Source organism: Colossoma macropomum, unplaced genomic scaffold (assembly GCF_904425465.1).
Source record: "Colossoma macropomum unplaced genomic scaffold, Colossoma_macropomum, whole genome shotgun sequence".
Classification (NCBI taxonomy): Eukaryota; Metazoa; Chordata; class Actinopteri; order Characiformes; family Serrasalmidae; genus Colossoma; species Colossoma macropomum.
The window spans coordinates 18,986,653-19,007,648 of NW_023494786.1; the positions used below are offsets into that span (position 1 = coordinate 18,986,653).

At 39.7% G+C, this 20,996-nt stretch overlaps 1 protein-coding gene across 7 annotated transcripts in view; it reads left to right on the top strand.

Moving 5' to 3' along the window:
• ece2b (endothelin converting enzyme 2b) overlaps positions 1-20,996 on the top strand; it is a 62,011-nt gene that overhangs the window by 21,074 nt on the left and 19,941 nt on the right. For 5 of the 7 annotated variants that reach the window (XM_036563106.1, XM_036563107.1, XM_036563131.1 and 2 more), the window contains 3 exons: positions 10,241-10,327; positions 14,662-14,806; positions 15,396-15,611. In XM_036563106.1, the coding sequence (XP_036418999.1) occupies positions 10,241-10,327; positions 14,662-14,806; positions 15,396-15,611 (448 nt within the window). Of the gene's footprint in view, positions 1-3,127; positions 3,486-5,812; positions 5,982-10,240; positions 10,328-14,661; positions 14,807-15,395; positions 15,612-20,996 lie in introns of those variants that run through there. The other 2 variants (XM_036563104.1, XM_036563123.1) reach the window with 2 other exon arrangements.

The following is a 20,996-nucleotide window of genomic DNA, read 5'->3' on the forward strand; positions in this document are numbered from 1 at the left end:
CAGTGCACTAAATCCAGTTAAACAGGATTATTTTCTCTTTGTAATGAGACATGCAATTGGTCAGTGTTCTTTAAGTAGTGATGACCATAGTATGCTCAGAAGAGCATGTGATTATGTAATGTGGCTTATTACGATAATGATACATGTTGTCATATTGCCTACTCTAGTTCCAAATATATCAAGGAATAGGGATTGATTAGCAGATTAACCCTAAACCAGTAAATCAACACATGTTCCACCGATAGTATCAGTTAAAAATTGTCAGTTTAGCTTTAATTTATTTCTAATAAACAACAGTTCCTATTAAAATGGACAGATTTATCACTGATTTATCAAGTTGAGGAACATTTATGAATATAGACAAATGGTTTCACTACTAAAAATGAAGCATGCAGCTAAAATAGGAGGAAGACACTTTTCAAAGACGATGAATACAACAATGTACCGCATGCAGGCATTCAGATGTGGTAAGACATACAAAGATTCAGTACATGTTCTCCATAAGAAAGTGAGATGGATGGCGGTGTGAGGAAATACAAATTTACAGGATATGCTAAACAGTGGCAGCTTTCAGGAGCTACTGAGGAACTCTGAGCCAAAGCTAGACTTGGTCATTTCATTTATGTTCATTTTAGCTTAGACTAGTAATGAGTAATGGATTAGATGAAGTTATCTACAATGTAACGTTAGAACTTCAGACTATAGAACTGTCAGTAGTCCATCCTATTATAGTTGTCAGCCCCTCAGTTTAAACAAAGCTGTGTTAAACTTTGTTTAATATCAATCCAGGCTGTGTACCTCACGTACATGCTTACTTCTGTGTACCTCATATACACGCATATACACGCTTACCCCACTTTTCAGTACTGCATGCTAAATGCTGTGAATGTACTACATTCATGCTCTATTTAAGGAAGTCTTTTAATATCTTGGGGCATTAATGCAGATTTCAGTTGGTGTGCACTCATAAGTGTGCGTATGCCAAGTATTTTACAGTGGCTGCTAACGTAGCTCAGCCAATCAGATTTCACATCTGTTTTATTATTGATGTTTTGTAAAGTCACGTCTTAGATTTTAGGTTTGCCAGTTAACCGTTAATTGCTGAAAAACGATGTTCGTTTATTGATCAAAAGAATTTGCCAAAATTTGTCTCACTAAAATAGAACATCTTGTAATATATTTCCTGTATAACACTTTTCTTGTATAGTTCATAGGCTTGCTGTCTCAAGCAGTAAGTGCTTTCAACACCTAGAGGTGCACGCCTTCCCTCCCTTTAAAAGTGTCTTTATGAATTTTTTTGGGGGGGTGCATTTGCAGTAATTCCTCTGTTTGATCTGCAACAGCCATTGCGGCGAAATGATCCATACATGCCGTTAAATGTGCTTCAGCAGATCTTTCCATGGCCTTCGCTATTCCTTCCCGTTGCTTCCAGCCTCCTGCTGACGTGGGCCCATTGACGTCAGAGCCTCAAATGGACCTTTATGAATTATAATTGTGGCTCATTACAGACCCACATGTGCTGGGAAGTGTGTCTCCATGTGTGTGTGTCTCTCTCTCTCACTCTCTCTCTCACTGTTATTAACTCCGGACTGCTTGCGGTGCTCCAGAGCTCGTTGTCTGTTTATTGTTTATGCTTCTCTGACGCAGTTTTAAGTCTTGCGGTTGCCCCTTCCCGTAACAGGGGTACATGCTTTCTTCACTTGCCACACTAGTGACCCTATGGAACCTTTCCACTGTCATCACCCCCCTCCCCCCACTCGACAGGCCCCCGATAGGCCTGTCCACAGCTGTTAGCCCAGCCTCTAGTCCATCGGGCAGCCTGTGAAAGGACGACGAACACATTGCTTTAATTTGTGACAGCCTGATTCACGTGACTGGGATGGGGGGGCTTTTTGTTGCTGTGGCAACCACAGGGAGTGCGCTTAGAGAGAGCAGAAGAGAGAGCGAGAGAGAGAGCGTGAGTGCTCTAAAGGAAACCTCTGCTCTTTTCAGCAGCTTGCAGATCTCACAGTCAACGTTGTTAGTTCCCACCCAAAATCCAGCTTGGCACATTTGATGCTGCTTAGCAGAGTCAGATGTTACACAAAGAGAGATAAGAGAAAATGTATTAGGACAGAGTATACACAAAGCTGTTCACAGTGTAAACTATTTACACATTGTTGCAAGTGCAAGTGCACCATGTCCACTCTGTGAGTTTGCAGAGTGTACTGTGTTTGTCCAGTGCGTTGTTTCTGCTCTGTGGTTTTAAGCATGGACAATAGATTTTGGACAGCCTATCACTGTACAATATCCAAATCAATCCTGCATATATATATATGTTCTTGGTATGAATTTATTTTCCCAGCCATCCTATTGCCTCAAAATAGTGACTTAACATAGCATCTAGGCCTATTAGGACTCACTGTATAGCATTTAGCCTAGAAGTGGGCGGTTCATACTGGTTGAAATTCTTCTTAAGGTATGAGTTTTGTCATAATATTTATACTGGTATGCCACAAAAAAGTGCAGATAACGCAGCATACAAACATTGCAAAACACTCTAAGATTAGTCAGGGATGTTTCAGCAATAGCCATCTCCGGCTGTGTTGTCACTTACAGTCTGAGGTCCAGTTTGATGTCAAGGGAGCAGACAAATATAATAAATATGGAAAAATATAAAAGGAACAGCTAGTCTCTTGGGGTTGGCCAGTCTGTTTACTGTGCTTCTGTTTACTCTCACACTGCCTATGGCGCCACCTCCCTCAGTCAGCTGCATCAAATAGCGTCACGGTCTCAGGTCCTTCGCAATTTCTCAGCAGTTTCCCAGCTGCAACTGATGACTTGAAATATTTACCAAATTCCAGCAGTGTCTGACGGTAGAGTGAATGGGATGAACGTATGAAATGACTTGTGAGATTCGGGCGAGAAACAACATTTAGCTCTGTTTTTGCTATTTTGCACAATAAAATGATTTAGTTTGACTTCAGTTGTTTAAATACAGTTCTTGTTAAAAGTGAAGGGACATTAAAGAATAGTAAGCCAATGGTAACCTATAAAAATAGGTTTACTTTAGCATCTGAAATGGTTTTAAAAAAAAACAAAAAAAAAAACATTGGCCATACTGCCCATTACTAATCCAGTGCATTACAAATAAACTGCACTCTTCTTTATGATTACAATTATCACTTTGAATTTCTGTTAACATTTTCAAATAAAATCTATTTTAAATAAGATCAAGTAAGCATTGTGTGTGTTAGTGGTTAGTGGTGGTGGGGTGTGCGTGTGGGCAGGGGGAGTGGGGCTCCACTGCCCCGCCTATCAAAAATACATTCCACGGTCCATACTTTTAAGAGATACAGGGGTGGAAGGAAGTCAGAGAGTTGCTGGACAAATGACAAGCGATCACATGGACGATGTCTAAGCTGGGTTCCACCACAAGCCTGAGAAAGACGGATGATCCAGCAGACACAATCCTGGAATTTCACCAAAGATACAGCCCAGTTCAGGTACCTGCTGCTTTTGACTGAATTATGAGGACTTTGATGGAGTTTCCAGAGCTAGTTTGGTACCCTGAGTGGGACTGTTTGGCAGCAGTCTTGCTGATGTGCATGTTTCTCAAGGGTTTGTACACAGTGTCCTATAAGGAGAGGGTTCAGCTGTTGATTTTCTGTGCATACTTGACAACGTGCTGCAGTTTGCCCTTGAAGCAAGCAGTTATGGAGCCAAATATATCTCCCCTCTGTGTCTGTCTCTCTCTCTCTTTCTCTCACTGTCTGTCCCTCTCTCTCTCTCTCTCTCTCTCTCACTCACTGTGCATCTCTCTCACTTCCTCACCACGCAGGCATTGAAACATGCATACTTACTGATTCATAAACACAAAAAATAGAGCGCGTGTGAGGAGGGCCCTCAGTATTGGAGTCTGGCAGTGACTGCAAATCAGCACAGCAACCTCAGGCCAGCATTAGGTCACTTATGCATGATCTCCACTATTGTGAGATTGGCTGCTATGAGAGAATTGTGTGTGTGTGTGTGTGTGTGTGTGTGTAAAGGCACTGTGAGAGAGCTACATGTTTGAGTTTGTCTAGGAATAGAATTTATTTTGCCAGCCAAGAGTATTTTTATTACATCTCACACATTGAAAAAGTCCTCTCATTGCCATTCACACTTACTAAACTTTCTCTCAGATTTGATCCAAAAAGCTGAAGACCGTCAGCAACAGAAGAGTAAATCTTCATATTACAGATCTTCTGATTCCATAGTTAGAAGCATAACATAACAGTCATTCCAAATAAGCCTCTATTCATGGAATGGTTTACCAAAAACTCTTAAATATACAATTTTCGCCTTACCTTGAATGTAGTCAGCTGGTCAAGACATGTTTGCATAATTCCAATATGGGATTTATGGGTTGATTCCGATATGGAGATCTGCTGATGCAGATGCTGATGCTGACACGTGAACATTCATAAAATGCAGAAGTTAGGACTAAATTCAGTTGAATTAGCATCATGGAGAAATGTAGCACTTGGTTCTGTAGGCTTACAAATGCAGTAATTAATTAATGCAATGCAGAGATTTTAGCACAGTATCCCACCATTGCCTGAACAATATGCTATTATATAGTACAATAAATGCTTCATCTAATATGAGTTTGAAATATCAGCTGAATCTAAACATCTTCGATGCTGCTAATTTTTTTAAGCAGTTATCTGCTAATACTGATATGATTCTAATATCATTGTGCATTTGCAGTGGACCTATGAGGCAGGTATAATAGTAGTGTATATAATAGCTAAAAGTGATTTATAACGGCCAAAAAGTAATGGAATGGCTAAAAATGAGGCCAGTGTAGATACCCAGTGAGATTGTGGATGACATCGACCTTCACTGCTTGTAAGCTACACTAACCTTGTAGCTCCAGCACAAAACTAAAGAAGCAAACTTCAGGTGCTAAACATGTCTTGACCAGTTGACTATATTTGTGGTAACTGTTTAAATTCAGTTCTTCAGTGAATCATTTGTTTGAACTGTGCCCTCAAAGTGCAGTGGTGGGGTGAGAATGCAATAGCAGAAGGGAGGGCCATGAATGAAGGGAGTGAGAGAGCGAGAGAGAGAGAAGGTCAATGAGAGGAGTACTGGGAGAGAGACGAGGGCTTACTTGGTTCCATGAAGGGTTTGATCTGCTGCTTTTTGACCTTTTGCGAGGTAATTCAGCGAATGTGAGGGGGAGTCTCGGAAAATCTCTTTCAGCAGAAATGTTTACAAAACAGGAACCGATTATTGAATCACACAAGCTTTCTCTCTCTTCCTCCCTCTCCCTATCTATCTCGAGAGACATAGAGAGAGAGGGAGAGAGAGAGAGAGAGAGAGAGAGATGGGGAGGGGAGCTGGACTGAAAAGGAGTGAATGAGGAAAGAGAGAAAGAAATAAACAAAGATAAAGAGGTGCAGAGGGAGTGAAAATGCGAGGAAATGCGTCAGAGAGAGACCGAGAGAGTAAATTGGTTTTGCCTGAAAAAAAAAAATAGAAGTTGCCTTTTTCACAGTGTGTCGGCCAGCAGTTGTTAACAGATACTGCAGCTTCTCTCGCAAGTAGTCGATACTCAATACGAGTTAAAGCCTAGGGCCCCAGTATTGTATCGCATTAGCTGTTCAGTGATGTGATGTTTTGGCTACAGTTCATACAATTATCTCTACCTCTCTCCTTCCCCTTCTCTCTCTCTCTCTTTCTCCTTCTACCTTCATGTCTGTGCTCGACTATTTGTATTGAGACGAGAGGGGAGTGTCTTTTGAGGAAGTGTGTTTTACTGTTCTGCTCTCAGAGCCTGTGCTATACCGTTAATGGGTCATGACACTGACATATACCCAGAGTCTCCACCCCTCCACCCCCGTTTTACTGGTGTTTGGTTTGCTCCAGCCACTACATGCAGTGTCAAAAGGCAGAAAGTTGACGCTTCTGCTTTTTGTTTTACTCTAATGGGCACAGGCTGATTTCTTTGAATGGTAAGTAAGAGCAGAGTCATGGATACTGTGTGATGTTTTGTGTTGTAAATAGTCACTGTGCTATTTTATGAAAAAAGATTGGAAACTGAAAAATATTGTTGTTATTAGCTTTAGCTTAAATAACCAGACTGTTTCAGATGCTGAAGGACCACAGTCAAAATTTTACATGACCATTTTCCAACCTTTCTTTATCTTTTATTTAAATTGTATTGAACAGACTGTGTTCCCTTAAGACTGATATATAAAAATGGCCTCTGTTCTGACTGGCTGCCCTGTATTGTGCCTCGTCCAAAAAGCCAGAGTTCCCACATGTGCTGGAAAACCTGGAAATTTACAGCGTAGCTTTGCAGTCATGGAAAACACCTGGAAAATGAGAATTTCTGTAATGCCCTGTAAATATTTGTGAGGTCCTTGAAAAGTGTAAACTTAGGCTTTTAAGCCACCTGCATGTTTTAGCCAATGATGCCCTGTCCATTGAAGTTTGAGTGCTGCAGGGTCTCATGTGGACAGTTGAGTGCTATGGGGGGGTGCAGAGTATCCATGCACCGCAAAAACAACAAAAAAGCAAAGGAGCCACATATTATCAGGAGTGAACTGGAGAAAATCAACAGTTGAGGCACAGTTACAGCAGATCGCTAAATGTCTACCCATTTTGTCTACCCAGGAAATCCACCCATGATATTCAGCGCATCCCTAAAATACAGCTGGTACAGAGCATCTGAACTGTGAGACAAGTTTCGCAAAGCAGAGAAGGAAACGAGCAGATAGTTGTGGGCAGGAAGTTTCACACCATCCCACACGTCACACTAAATATGTAGACTAAAGAAAGTAGCACCTCTTGCACTTATTTTTAGGGGAAAAAAAAACAGCAGGTTTCGTTTTTCCAATTCGGCACATTAGCAACAATAGCAAGTTTCTTGAACTGCCAGCAAGCAAAGTGAAACTACATTATATTTCTAGGTAAAACTACTCACCTAGCAAGATGTTGTACAGTCCCATGTGTGCTCTCTGGTTCAATTTTACCCACCTTCTTTCTGATTGGTTATCTTCTAAAAAGTGACACAGGACAACTCAATCCACAGCAATCAATGGTGAAAAAAAATTTAACCACTGCGGCCAAAATACTCCCAGCAGCGCCCACAGAATCTCTGTCCTGTTGTAGCATAATGGTGTTTTGACAGTCCTCTATCTGAACCCTTAATTGATGTAGCATTTTATATTGGCTGCAGGCAGCCGGCAGTGACAGCGCTCACTAAGCTTAGTTTCTCTTTATTTTTTGCCGTCTGCTGCTGTACAAATGTGATGGGCTTAGACAGACATGATGCTTTACTAATGGGGCCTGGTGGCCTGACACCGGGCTTGGGGTGGGGCTAAACTGCTGTAGGCAGAAGAGATGGATATATGTAAATATGTTAACTTTTGTGACATGACAAAAACTGTGAATTCGAAACGGACAGTTTTTTGCAGTTTAATTTTGATGTATGGACTGCAAAGGCTGAGTGAACAATACATTTTGAATCTTTAGCATCAAACTTATTACTTCATTTAAAAAAAGCAAGGAAAAGTCAGTAGCGCTTTACAGTTCAGTAATAAGAGGGTAATAATATGGTAACAAGTCGTACTAACCTCAAAATTACAGGCTAATTTTTTGCTTGTTACTAAATAATAAGTTAGCAATCATAGTACAACTACAAACTTATTTTTCAGTTAATAATTGTAGTGCTAACATGTTGTTGATAAAGTGATAAGGAAATGGTAAGTTGTACTGCCCTAAAAAATGACATGCTAATTAGCTAATTGTTAATAAATAATGAGTAAGTAATTGTAGTGGCAAATAGTTCGTAATAAAATATTGGTAGCAAACTGTAATTACCCATACATAATATATTGATTTTTCAGGTAATACAAAATAGATAGTCATTGTAGATAAAAAAAGTATAGGTATAAGATGTCCAGCTCTTACTACATAATATCTGCTTAATCAATGTCAGTCAGAATGTTTTAAATCTTAGGATATTTTATTAGATTTATTACCTTAAAAACAATGCAGTAATTCTGCTAAAATTGCATAGTATCAGAGCTGTACAACACTGACTCATTTTGATTATTATGTCTTTAAATGGTCAGCTGCAGTATGATGTATGGACAGTTACAGGCTATAAATTACTGTAAAACTAATTGGTGTTAGATCTGTAACTCTAATACCAGTTAGTTTTACTGTAATTTAAACTGTAAACTTCGTTCTGTCTTGTTTCTGAGTTACAGCATCTCACATCAGGTGTCATTTTATTACCAACTTGTTGCCATTATAATTAGTAACTTGAAATTTAGCATGTCATTTTTAGGTTAGAACAACTACAATATTACCATATATTTACCCACTTATTACTGATCTGTAAAGTTGTCCATGATATGTGCCCTTTAACATGCATGCAGATGATACCCAACTTTTTACAGCACAGGTGAGGCAGACATTGCTAGCCATCAGTCCTAAACAGTCTTGGTCTGGAAGAGAGAACAGGCAAACACAGACTCTCACACGGACTCAGTTCTACAAAGGCCCTAATGGAATCACTTTTCTGTGAGTGGAGAATGCTTTTAACAGGAGATGGTATGTGAAGGCATTGAGCAAGAGAGCAAGTTTTAAGTAAAGGACTTTGGAAGTGTGTGTGGATGTGTTTATCCTGAGACATTATAATAAACAGTAGGATTTTTGGTTGGTTCTCTGGTGGTCCTGTGTTTAGTCTGACAGCATTAACTGTCCGGGGAGAACAGAGGCATTGGCGATTTAACATTCTCTGGAACACTGTGACACTGACTCTGCACAATTTCTGCCCTGAGGAGCAGATTATACACTTCAACTATGTGTGTGTGTGTGTGTTTGTGTGTGAAAAGTGATAAAGGAGTAACACCAAATTTTCCATTAGCAGCCTCTCTTCTCTCTGTCTCTGCACTGACCTAGTCTAAGAATAGAACTCAAATTGGCTATCCTGGTTCATTTTACAATGATCTCTCCAGTGGCGTTTTAATCAGTGTCATATATGCCTCCATATTCAACATTTTTGCCCCTGAAAACACAATTATAGGTATCTTCCCAAAAAAAATCTTCCCAAAATAACAAGATAAAGGTAAATTGACATGAATGGTCTTCTAAAGTACTGGTTTCCAACCTGGCCCCTTAGGGTCCCCCACACAGTCCACATTTTTCTTTTTATCCCTTCTCGTGTTGCGAGTTGAATGGGAGCAAAAATGAGGACTGTCTGGATGAGGCCTGAGTGTGAATGAATGAACGTCCTTCGCTGCGTTCTGGTGGCTAGGATTCAGCTGAGACAGATGAGTCTTCATTTGTTTTGCAAAACAGAATGGTCTACCAAGGACATTTTGTCACTTCATCACAAAGGAGCCAGCTCCCGACATTTGATGGAGACAATACTGCTGATGCGAACGATAGTAAGCTGACAAGCAAAACATGGATGTGAATGATGTGTTGTTGCCGGTAACACAGTCATTTGTTTGTATTATAATTAAATGCTGTCCTGCAATCTAAAAACTGCTCAGCTCCCTGAAAGCAGATGCATGTCACATCATGTATTTAGTCTACAGACTTTTAAACAGATAAACCAAAGAAACAATATACTTTATATTTTACTATAAATATTTCGGATCTTTTAAAACGACATGCAGTTCGCTTCATCTGAGCGTGAAGAACACTCTGTTTGCACACTCAAAAACTGTCAGAATGCAGACTGCATTACTGTGCTGTATTTGAAGAATCCTTCTGTTTGGAACAGCCTTCGATGACATAGCAGTCCCGAAATGCAGCCCACCTAGACCATTGTTTAGCTTTTGGAACGCAGCTGCTTTCATAATAATAAGACAGCAAACACTTTGTGTGTTGCTTAGCCTGCTGATCTTGACCCGGCAGCTTGAAAGAACTCATCCGTAAGTAAAATAGACTGTTACATTATATGAGAAGCTGCTGCCAAATGATGATGTTTCAAGTCAAGAGTATTCACCAGTTTCCAATACAATAGAAAGGACAATAAACTTACAGTGCTGATTCTGTACATTTCCTGCGGTTTGAGATTCTTGGTTAGTATTCTGATTATGTTATTGTGTATTGGGTATATTGTAAAGTGCCCATATTTGTGTATTAAATGCCTGAGTCTCAGTCACTGGTAGCACAAATAACCCCTTAAAAATATTTTGTATAATGTATAGTGCAACACTGACCTTGCTCATTCTCCCTCTCTCTTCAGATGTCCAACTACAAGCGTGCAACCTTTGAGGAGGAAGAGGGGGCAGACATTCCAGCCGATGGAGCCATCTCTCCCGATAGTGTGGAGGTCAGTGTGTGTGGTTATAGGTTACAGGTCATCAAGAATGTCATAGATAATATCACTGTGATTTCACCTGGAGAGGATGAGTAAGATTGCATTGTTCTTTGAAGTTTATACAGCAGAGGCAGGGATTTATTGGGGCCTTGTGATGTGGTAAGGTGAGGCCTACCCCATCACCAGTGAATACCATCCCTTGCACTATAAAATATGTATGTGTATAGATGTACTTACCTGTGTCTGCCTGTGAAAGGAGAAATAGCAAAAGGGGGACAGCAGGGAGACCTACGTACCTTATCCTTATCGGGAGGATCCACCGATGGGGAGAAAAGGGGGGGTCTATTCTGCATCTAATATCCTGTAGGAGGACAAAGAAAATAATTAAGCTGCTATAAGTTAATGGGCCCAGACAATGTATATACCTGTAATAAATTGTTTAACCGAGGTTGTTTGTATATAGCACTATCATTTGTTTCATGTGGAAACCACACTAGCAGCTTGTATTGTCTGAAGTAATGGTGTGGGGGAAGTTATAAAGGGAGTTGAGACCCAGCCTCGCGGCTGCTTCCCATGCCATGACTAAGCCTGACGCTTAGTATATATTGTAAATACTTTACTTTCCGTTTATTTTTCATTTTGTACAGTTTTTGTTTCCTGTTTTCACATCGTGTAAATAAACTACTTGTTCGTGCACTCTACTTTTGGTCTTGCCCATCCTATTGGTTGTCTCACCCTCGCAGACCTTACCAGTAAGCCACACATGAAACCCAAAATCCTCTTCACAGGGTTTAACATCTTCACAGGCCTTCATTCAAGTCAGTAGACTGATGTATTGCCTTCCCTAGACAGCATGTTCTTGCCTTTGTTGGTGTATAAATCATTGACACTAAATGTGGAAGCATCATGTGTTCATTACGATGGTAAATGATCTGAGTACTCATTGGCTATCACAAGGTCGCTGTTGATTTAGGGTTAATTTCCACTTCTGCAAATGATTAGACTCAATGACACGAATAATCCTGGGAAAAGAAGAAACTCATTACTCATCATGAAAGCAGAAACAGTTTGTGAACAGAAACCACATACTACACATGGTGTGCAGCACCGTGTGCCTTTGTTTTATCTGTAACAGACGTGGTGTACACTCACTCTTAACACTGAACCTCTTTCCTGTTTGCCCAAGGTAAGTCACCTAACCAGCCCATAAGCCAATAAGTACACTTCTTCTGTATGTCCTAGTAGAAACTAAGGGTAAAGGTAAACAGACAGCTCCGGTTCTCTTTCTGCTATCTTCATAGATTGGATTTGGGGTAATTTAGCACCAGTGTTTGAATTACACTCTGCTTTTGTTTTGGGGAGGTCTCTTCAAAACATGCCCAGATTTAGTCTGTTATCACCGCTGTCCCATGGAAAAACAAGTACCTCTGTAATAATAACTAGTAAAAGATGGAGACAAAAACACTTAACATTTAAAAAAAAGAGTGATTTCAGAGCATTTCTATCAGTCCATTCATCATATAGTTTTCACCCATATGCAAAGAATAGTCATCGTGTTTTTGTATTTTGATGTAGAAATATAAAAATCAACAAAAAATGAGATTCATGTTTGTCTCTGTTTTTGTTTTTTTTTGTACAATATACAAACTTGCATACGCAAAATCTGCATTGGTAACACTTTATTTAGAGTGGTCCTTTGTAGTTGATTAATAAACCCTTAATAGATTATTAGTAACACATCAACAACATAGTGAAGTAGCAGTAGTGAAGCATCTGAATACATTAAAGTGAATATGTTGAAGATGCACTGTTGATACATTAACAATACATCTACTTAAAGTAAGTAATGTGTTACTTCCATTGCGCAAAACCTAACCTTACCCAGCCTTACTCAAAAATCGAACCCTAACCCTGGTCCTAATCCTAACCCTAACCTTAACCTAAACCCAAAACCTAATCCAAACCTTCATATGTTTTTTACGTGTTACTGAGAGTCTTTTGAGTGTTTGTTTCATCTAAAAAGGGCCACTCAAAATAAAGTGTCACTGCTGCATTGCCTTATAATGTGCTGTTTTGTGTTGTCAAGTGTATTTGAAGTTTACAGTACAGTTGCAGGGGTGGTTCAAACTTTAGCACTGCTTTTAAGTTTCAGCTCTGATATGTATAGTGATGCATGAATACCTACAGATATGCTGTGTAGTTTGCTTAATGCACTGGAGCATAAACTCTGTGCAGACAGATTCTTTTAGGTGTGCTCTGGCCGTCTCACTCCTCTCAGAATTAAAAATTGTGCGCACTATTAACATTTTACATTTAACTTGGAATAGTGGCAGTTATACTTGTTGGAGAAGAGCTAGAAAAAGGCAGGAGAGATGGACTCTAGAATTTATAATTTTTTTTTTTCACAAAAAACACCTTTTACCACGTGAGCCAACTTTCCCCAAACTGGAGATTTTTACTGTGTTGGAGGGAACTCAAGTCTCTTCTGGGGTGGCTAAGCCCCCTTGGCTCCCCCATAATTTATATGCTGTTTAGCACCATCTTGACTAAACGTTGCTCAGCATTTGATCACTCAGTAACTGTTTTTTTGGAAGTTTGGGAATGAGTGTGGCCTTCATGTTAGTTTACAAAATCCAGCTATTACCAACCATATGAAGTTCAACTGCTTAGTGGTTGCCTGGACGTTTACCTCACACACCAACAATAGAGAAAAGCAAGCTCAGCAACACTTAAAAACTAACTTTCGTCAAAGGATGGGGTTGTTTGAGCCCGCTAAATGTGATGTAGGCTACAAAGCGCTTTAGCATCTGTGTTGCTGACGCTTCATGAGTCAGCGCCAACTTCTAATGAAACCCCACAAGGCAAAGCAAAGTGAGAGATACAGTCAAAGGCAAAGTCTATGAGAGAATAGTGGAAGGGGTACAGGAAAAATATTTATGGACTTTCCGTACCTTTGAGCATTACAATGTTAACAAAACAAGTACAGTTGAGCAATAGACTATATTTTTGTAACTAACAGCACTTTAATGGAATAGATCTAGTAGAGAACTGCATTATGAATTTGTATTTTAGGAGTTACAGTCTCCTCTGAATCTACCTTGAGACGCTTGAAAGCAGCCAGGTTTGCTGTCCAAGGCACTACTTGACACATCAGTTTCAAGAGTTAGTAGTTAGTTGTGCGTGGAAAGCATTTGCCACTGTGTAATTTGGTTCACATTAAAGTTTTCCTTTTTTCAATAATAAGTAAGGCATTTAAGAAAAATATAGTCTCTGTGCTTCTGCGAGTGAAGTAATCAAACCTCCAATAATCAGGTGTGAAAAAATTGCTCCCTCTAGTGAACCCAATTATTGTCATAATCAGGAACATGATTGCTTTTCTGCAGTGCTTTCTATCACCACCCTTTCGACAGAGATAGAAAAGCTGCTTGACTTCATACTTTCAGATATCACTGGAAAAGGTCAACTTTTGCTGACTTTTATTTGTTTAAAAATAAATCAATAATGAATTATTTTGCCTATTGGCACCTCTTTGATTCAGCCCTGAAGCTAGAAGCTATGTTCATTCCCTCACACACTTGCAGAGTTTCAAATCCTTGGTCAGTATTCACACTTTTTCAGTGGTTTTTAGTAGGTTTATACCAACATGGCATACCAACAGCCAGGTATGATGGTGGACAGGATAGGATGTGTTGTCATCAAGGCCATCATTTGAGATACATAGATTTGTGCTGTAGTAAAGATCTTTCACGCAAGACAGGTTATAATAAAAAAGCAACATGGACCAGTTATTGCTGCTGAAGGCATACCCATTTTTTGAGAAAAGGGGGCAATTGCTTTTCACTTCACGTCATTGGGTGGTGTACAGTCTCACGTAGGGAGACAGTCTGTTAGTGGGCTTGTCTTAAGCCAGTGACTCTCTCTTTAAGCCACTGTCACTTTCATTGAATCTGAGGTGATCTGGAGAAAGAAAAATAGTCATAATAATGGAATAAACTACTACTATAGCTTCATATTTAGACTGGTGTTATAGTTTTGTCAGAATTGACTATATTAAAATTATTTTAGCTACTGTTTTCTGACAAGACATTGTAAAAAGAATCTGTGGTGTTGAGTCGGAATAACAGCCAAGTATATTGCTAATAAGTAGCTAATCTATGTGGTTATGGGGGCTGCAGGTTGAACAGGTCCAGATTTTCTGTGGCTAATCCTTCACAGGCAGTCCATTACAGTTCTCACCAAAGGAACAGTTTTGATTGTGCAGGATGTTTGTGTCCAGTCTAATGTAACAGGGTGTATGCTCGTTTTTTACTAAAGATGCTTTACTAATGTATATTTTTGTGTCTTAGGTGGGCTTCCGGAAGGGTGGTATCCAGTTTTTTGGTCCGTTGGGCCGGAGAACTCAGTTGGAAGTGGTGTTAGCTGGTCTGCTCTTGGCTTCTCTACTAGCTCTTTTCGGTTGTGCCATCACTCTAGGGGTCCACTATAACAGAGGTGAGACTCCTTTATTCGCACTCTCTGGTCTGAATTCTAATGTGCTTAGGAGTACAGTGAGGGAGGGAGGGAGGGAGGAGAAGAGAGTGTTTAACTGGGAGTAAAGATCATAACTTACCAATTCTTCAGTAGCATGTGGTAGTTCAACTAAAATTCTAGTAGTTTTGGCAAGTAGTTTAACTAAGGTGGTAGTTTTAGCATTAGCTCAACACATTTTAACAATCCCTGGGCTATCCAAAGAAAAGATTATCTGTTTTCATCATTAATATACTTTTGCACATTGTTTCTCATTATGTAGCTTTAAATCCACTTTGTTAGCCACATTTCAACAGTTAGGAGTAACTTCTTTGACAACTGTTTGGCTTTTCAGAAGCTTGCAAGCAAGTTAAGCTTGCTAGTCATGTTTCCATCCACTTGTCAAGTGAATAATATGACTGTTAAACAAATGGCAAAAGATAAAAATGATTTTTGCTACAAAACCACATACGAAGTGTGAAGAGGTGACTGACTTTGTGATTATTTATAATCTATTAAGTTATTGAATTCCAGCAAAGTGTGTGGTGGTAACACTCTGAGTCTTCTTCCACAGATCCATCACGCAGCCTGTGCTTGACGGAAGCGTGTGTGACAGTGGCCAGTAAGATTGTGGAGTCATTGGACCGCACTGTTGACCCCTGTCAGGATTTCTATCAGTACGCATGCGGGGGCTGGATCCGCAAAAACCCACTTCCTGATGGCCGCTCACGCTGGAGCACCTTCAACAGCATCTGGGACCAGAACCAGGCTGTGCTCAAACATCTATTAGGTGACAGCTGGTCATGTTTGTCATAAATAACACACTTCTTCATGCATTTTAGGCCTCAAATGCGTACACCACTCTTTGTTCGTCCTTCTGAAAATCAATAGGAAAACAAAGAAATCTTCATTCATTGTTTTCCTCTTAACTGAACACCCTGGAAGTCAGTTGCAGAAGTGCAACCTTGGTATATTTCAACACACCATGAATTAGCATGAAAGCAAGTAGCATGAATTCAACTTCGGAATTGCTTTTCTGATACACTCCTGAGGGTAAAAATAGATGCTGTTTTATTGTTTCCAAGCGTCCAATATGTCAGCTTGTGAGGCTTGATTCTTAGCTAAGAAAAGTGTTTTAAACTCTTAAATAAGCTTGAACTCTTTACACATAAACATCTGTATTCACTAGAGTTTGGAATTAGGGCCATCATGATTATTTAATTAAACTCGATTTAAAAAATCATCAGTTTACTGATGAATCTGTGATGATTAGCTGGCAATTTTCATGATGATGATAATACATATTTTAAATTCTTCTGCTGGTCTCTCCTGTTGTAAGAAACAGCCTGATGCTTTTTTGCCACAAAACTAGTTCTGGTAACGTCTTTTTAAAAGTGTTTTTGTTCATCTTAAGCTATACTAGGTTTCAAAGATAAGGCTGTAAAGATAAATAATAAGTAGATAACTTTAATTACTGATCTGATCGATAGCCTTATTTCAAATACTCAGTACCTTCCTTTGCAAACAGTATTGCTTCTCACGTTACTTCACCCACCTCCTCCTTTGTTCCTGCTCCATTGAGAGCAACAACTTGCTGCATCTGAGCTCTTTCAACCTTCCATGTCCACCCATCACTCTTCATCTGAGCTTTTGTACACTTCTTTCTCCCCTTTCTTTTGTCTTTTTCTCAAAGTCACTTCATCTTTATTCCTATATTACTCATCCGGGCTAGTTTTGCGTTAAGCGCTCTGATATTTCCGAGACAAAGTGTGTGGGTGTATTTATAGGAAGAGTTAAGCAAAAAAATATGAATGAAGGCTAGAATGGTCCAGTTTTCTTTTTTTTAGTCTAGTGGAACAAACAAACTGTTCTGTCCCTTCCAGCAACCACTATGAATCATTAGTGTGGAAGAGTCTGTGTTTTGCTGTGTAGATATCCATCATTCTTTTAAGAATTTGGAACGACTGAAGCATTTTGAATCCCTGTCCAGCAGACAGCAGTTTTTACAGTCAACGTTTCAACAATAAATTGTTAGCTTTTAACTATTTAAGCTGTTCGTTGTTGAGGTCACACATTTGTACACACATTTAATGAGGCTGTATTAACAAATACTTTAGATAAGTAGTTGAAGCTTGCAGTGGATGGAGAGCACTTGCTGAAAGAGCTAGGAAGAGCTGAGTGTGGCCAGTGGCCAGAGAGGAGCTGCATAGAATAAACCATATTCACACGGTAACAGATGTTACAAGAAACGGCCAAAGAGTTGTGTCCTAAAGGCTGGCATTTGTTCTATGGATCAAGTAACTCTGAGAGCTAGTCTATCTAGCTAGTCTTTGGTGAGCACTTTGGGTGGGTGGGTGTAATGTTTATGTACTGTTTTTGTTTTATTTTGAGAACCCTCTGCAAAGAAGATTTCTCTGACTTCTTCTATACCATATTACAGTCATATGGAAAGGTTTGGAGTCAGATAACATGTTTTGTTGATTTTCGAAGTGAAGATAAATTAAGACAACACTCTCCTGCACATTTTAATGCACAATTACTATTTATTTGCAGAATTTAATACACTGGAAAAAAATACATTGCCATTGGTCTGTACAAAAGTTATGGCACACTTATGTATATTGTTTTGATATATAATCGCTGTTGTCGAAAGAAAACCTTGTATCTCCATTTTTTAGGTTTTTCAGTTTTTGACATAATTTGAAAATACCTGTTATCCTTTACATTTTATGTAAATTTCATGATGAATGGACCAAAAGAAATGGCCCAAAAGGACTTGGACAAAGTCTGACTCCGTATGTTTTTTCCTTCTCCTGTAAAGTTACCATTTTGGAGATACAAGGTTTTCTTCCGATAACAGTGATATATATATATATATATATATATATATATATATGTGTGTGTATGTGTGTGTGTGTGTGTTTTGTATGTGTGTGTGTGTGTGTGTGTGCACAGCACATAAATAGAAACTGTGCTCTAAAAGTAGCAGAAAAAAAGTTCAAAATCACATTTGTTCTCTGTAGAGGATGTGTTCACTTATTTTCTCTTAGAAAATCAACAAAACATAATCCAGGGGTGTGTTCAAACTTTTGCATATGACTTTAAATACCAGCGGTGCCCAAACATTTTGTGTTGGTGCAATATTTGTGTTGGACCGAGGACCAACAGCATAAAACAGTTCTGAAAATGTAAATCTGTTGGGTTTTGTGACTTCCCAAAAACAGTGAATTGGCTGTTTTTGCAGCTTGGTTTCCATAAGTGAATATGTTCTGGAGAGTGAACAGTACATTTCCAGTCTTTAATGATGTTTACAAACTACATCACTCTTATTTAAAAAAAAAAACAAAAATGAGAAAAATGTGGTTGTTTCACAATATCGGGTCTTTAAAGTTGGGTGTACAGTTCTAGAAAATACTTTTAATTGTTATAGAACATTGACAGGAGGAGGTTCTGAAAACTCTGGAAAGGCTTCTCACACTCACACACCTCATTTACAGAAGTGATTGTTTTATGGCATCACTCCAAAGAAGGTTTTTTGGCACCCTTAGTTGTAAGAGTGTACAGTAAAACAATTACTTAGGTGAGCAGTGAGGCTATAAAGAGGCATGCTGAGAGAAGCTAAATGCTCCAGCAAACAGTAGATAAGGGAGTATTCCCTCAGCACCTGCAGTCTGCTGCAGCAAGAGACCCAGCGCTGCGTCCAGCCAAATGAGGGAGAACAGGCACGGGGGAGCATGAGTGAAGGATTTGTGATGTATTTTTAGAATGAAGTATGGTTAGAATATGGAATTGGAAAGTGTCAGTGGGGAAGAGATGATGGAAGCGAGGGAAGGTGAGTGTGTGTATAAAAGAGGTGAGGTGAGGAGCAGGAGAGAGAAGGTGTGACAGGCTTGTAAAACTGCTGTGTGTTCTTTGTGCTTACTCAGAGACAGAGAGGCATATGGAGGGTTTGTGCTGATGCGCCTGGTCGATTGTCTTCTATTGCCCAACAAACACAAAACAAAACACGAGCAAGTATTGGAAAATGCTGTGAGAGCGGTGTTGAATTGCGCTCAGCTCGAGGGCACACTGCCAGATCTTGCTCAGACACGCGCACACACATACACGTACTTCCTTGTCTTCAATGGACCGTACCTGCTGACCAGTAATTGGTCTGCCACTGTGCGCCTGTGCATTTTTACCAGAATATTCCTGCCTTCTTAATGTAATTACACTGGACGAAAGAGGAAAGAGATGAACTGAAAGGAACAGCTGCTACTGGCTTTGCACACAGTGTCCCTGCTTCTTTTTTTTTTTTGCTGCACAAGCACATGAATTAGCACAGGTTATACGTACACACAGAGAGTACAAGGTCATTTCTCTTTTCACAATTCAAAGGGAGCATTGTCATGGCTGTAGCTCATGGACGAGGAGAAGCAGAGGTGCTGTTGACAGGGGCTTGCACTATTCCTCATTGGAATGAGGTTAGCGGTGACACTGATGCAGTTTTTCCCTTCTTTATAGCACAGGCTGCTAGTGAGACTGACGCCAGAAGCTAACAGGCACGGAAACTGTCTCTGCTCGGCCTGCTGAGTTGATGTATTAGTGTCTGTGTTCTGTCGCTGAAGAGTGGCGCTTGTCTAGTGTGCATTGAAAAGACAGGTGACAGGACCCTTTTTTTCCTTCCACAGGCCTGTTAGGAAGTAATCAGTGGCCATTAGCTGAAAGCCAGCCAGGATACTGCAGGAGAACAGCAGGCAGTCCCATAACCCTTTGCTCTGACCTCAGGGTTGGTTCTCTCTCATGCCGTCATGCTTATTTGCCTCAGGGATGAACCCTGCTGGGCCTCAGACCCCACTTTGCCCCTTAGCTCCATGACATAGCCTGCGAGTCATGTTTTTTTTCTTCCTTTAAGTACTTTCTTTTCTTTCTTCTTGTCATGTCATTTCACTCTTATCTTCCATGGTCTCTCAGGCTGAATGTTCTGACAGCAAGCATTCAAGCGCATTTAAGCTTGTATCCTCGACCAGTGTGAAGCTGTTCGTTTGTTCAGTGTAGTAGTGACGATACAGATAAGTGAGACAATCTTGAATGTTTCTGTTGTATTTGAACTCTTGTACTTAAGGCAAAAGTTTCATAACAGTTTGAAATGCATGTTCCCTGCATCATCACTTAATGGATCCAAGGCACATGATCAGAATAACAATAATATATACTATGTGTGCCTCATTCCTGACTGCAGTCGTGGATTTCTCATACTGAATTGTTGAAAACGGCATGCATTCTTCTATATACACATACAGAAATAGACTAAACTTAGTGAAATAAGTTATTTTTACACCTATCTGTATATCACACATCTAGCTTATGAAGGTGCTATCACATTTACAATATAAAAAATAAGTACGTAATGTCCAGTAGTAAAATCAAGCACACTGCACTTTTTTCCTAGTATCATTAGTGTGGTCACATCAGAAACTCAGGTTTGGAAGCTTCAAATCTGATCAGTACAACTGTTTCACTGTGCACAAATGATTAGAATAATATGGCGTTAGCATCACCATAGCATAGCAAAAGCAAGGGCCAAGTGATTTCTGTCTCCTCAAAAATGCTCAGTGAAAAAATGCTCAATGCAAGTGTTACAAATTGTAGTTCATCTTGCACTTCTATAATATAGGATGAACTGAAAAGTGAGAAGTTCTTGCATCCTCATGCTTTTTTCCCCACCTCAAGTAGAGCTCTGACAAAGCTCACCTTAGTCAATCATCAGTTTTGACTGGTCGATATCACCATGACAACACTTACATGGCTGCATGCTGCAGTTGGTGAAAAAATGTTGCTGTTTTACACCAAAATTTTTCAATAGGGCACAAAACAACAGACATAGTGTTAGCCTGCTCAGTCGTTTCTGCAGACTGTGGGAACATAGCTGAACTGTGATTCTAGTCTAAGCTACTACTTACATAGCAAGTGAGTTGGGTTAGTAGTAAAGTTAACCAAGGTAAACAAAGTTCAGAACTGGGGTGAGAGGAGGGGAACAAAAAACTGTGCATTTGTCCCAGAGATCTAAGCCTACTGTTGAAAAAAGTTAGGTCTGTGGTTAATCAGCTACTTGTGTATGCTGTCAGCTAGGCAGTTTATTGCGAGGTCAGCAATCATGTATTGTGTGTGAAATTTCAGTGACCTCTCAATGATT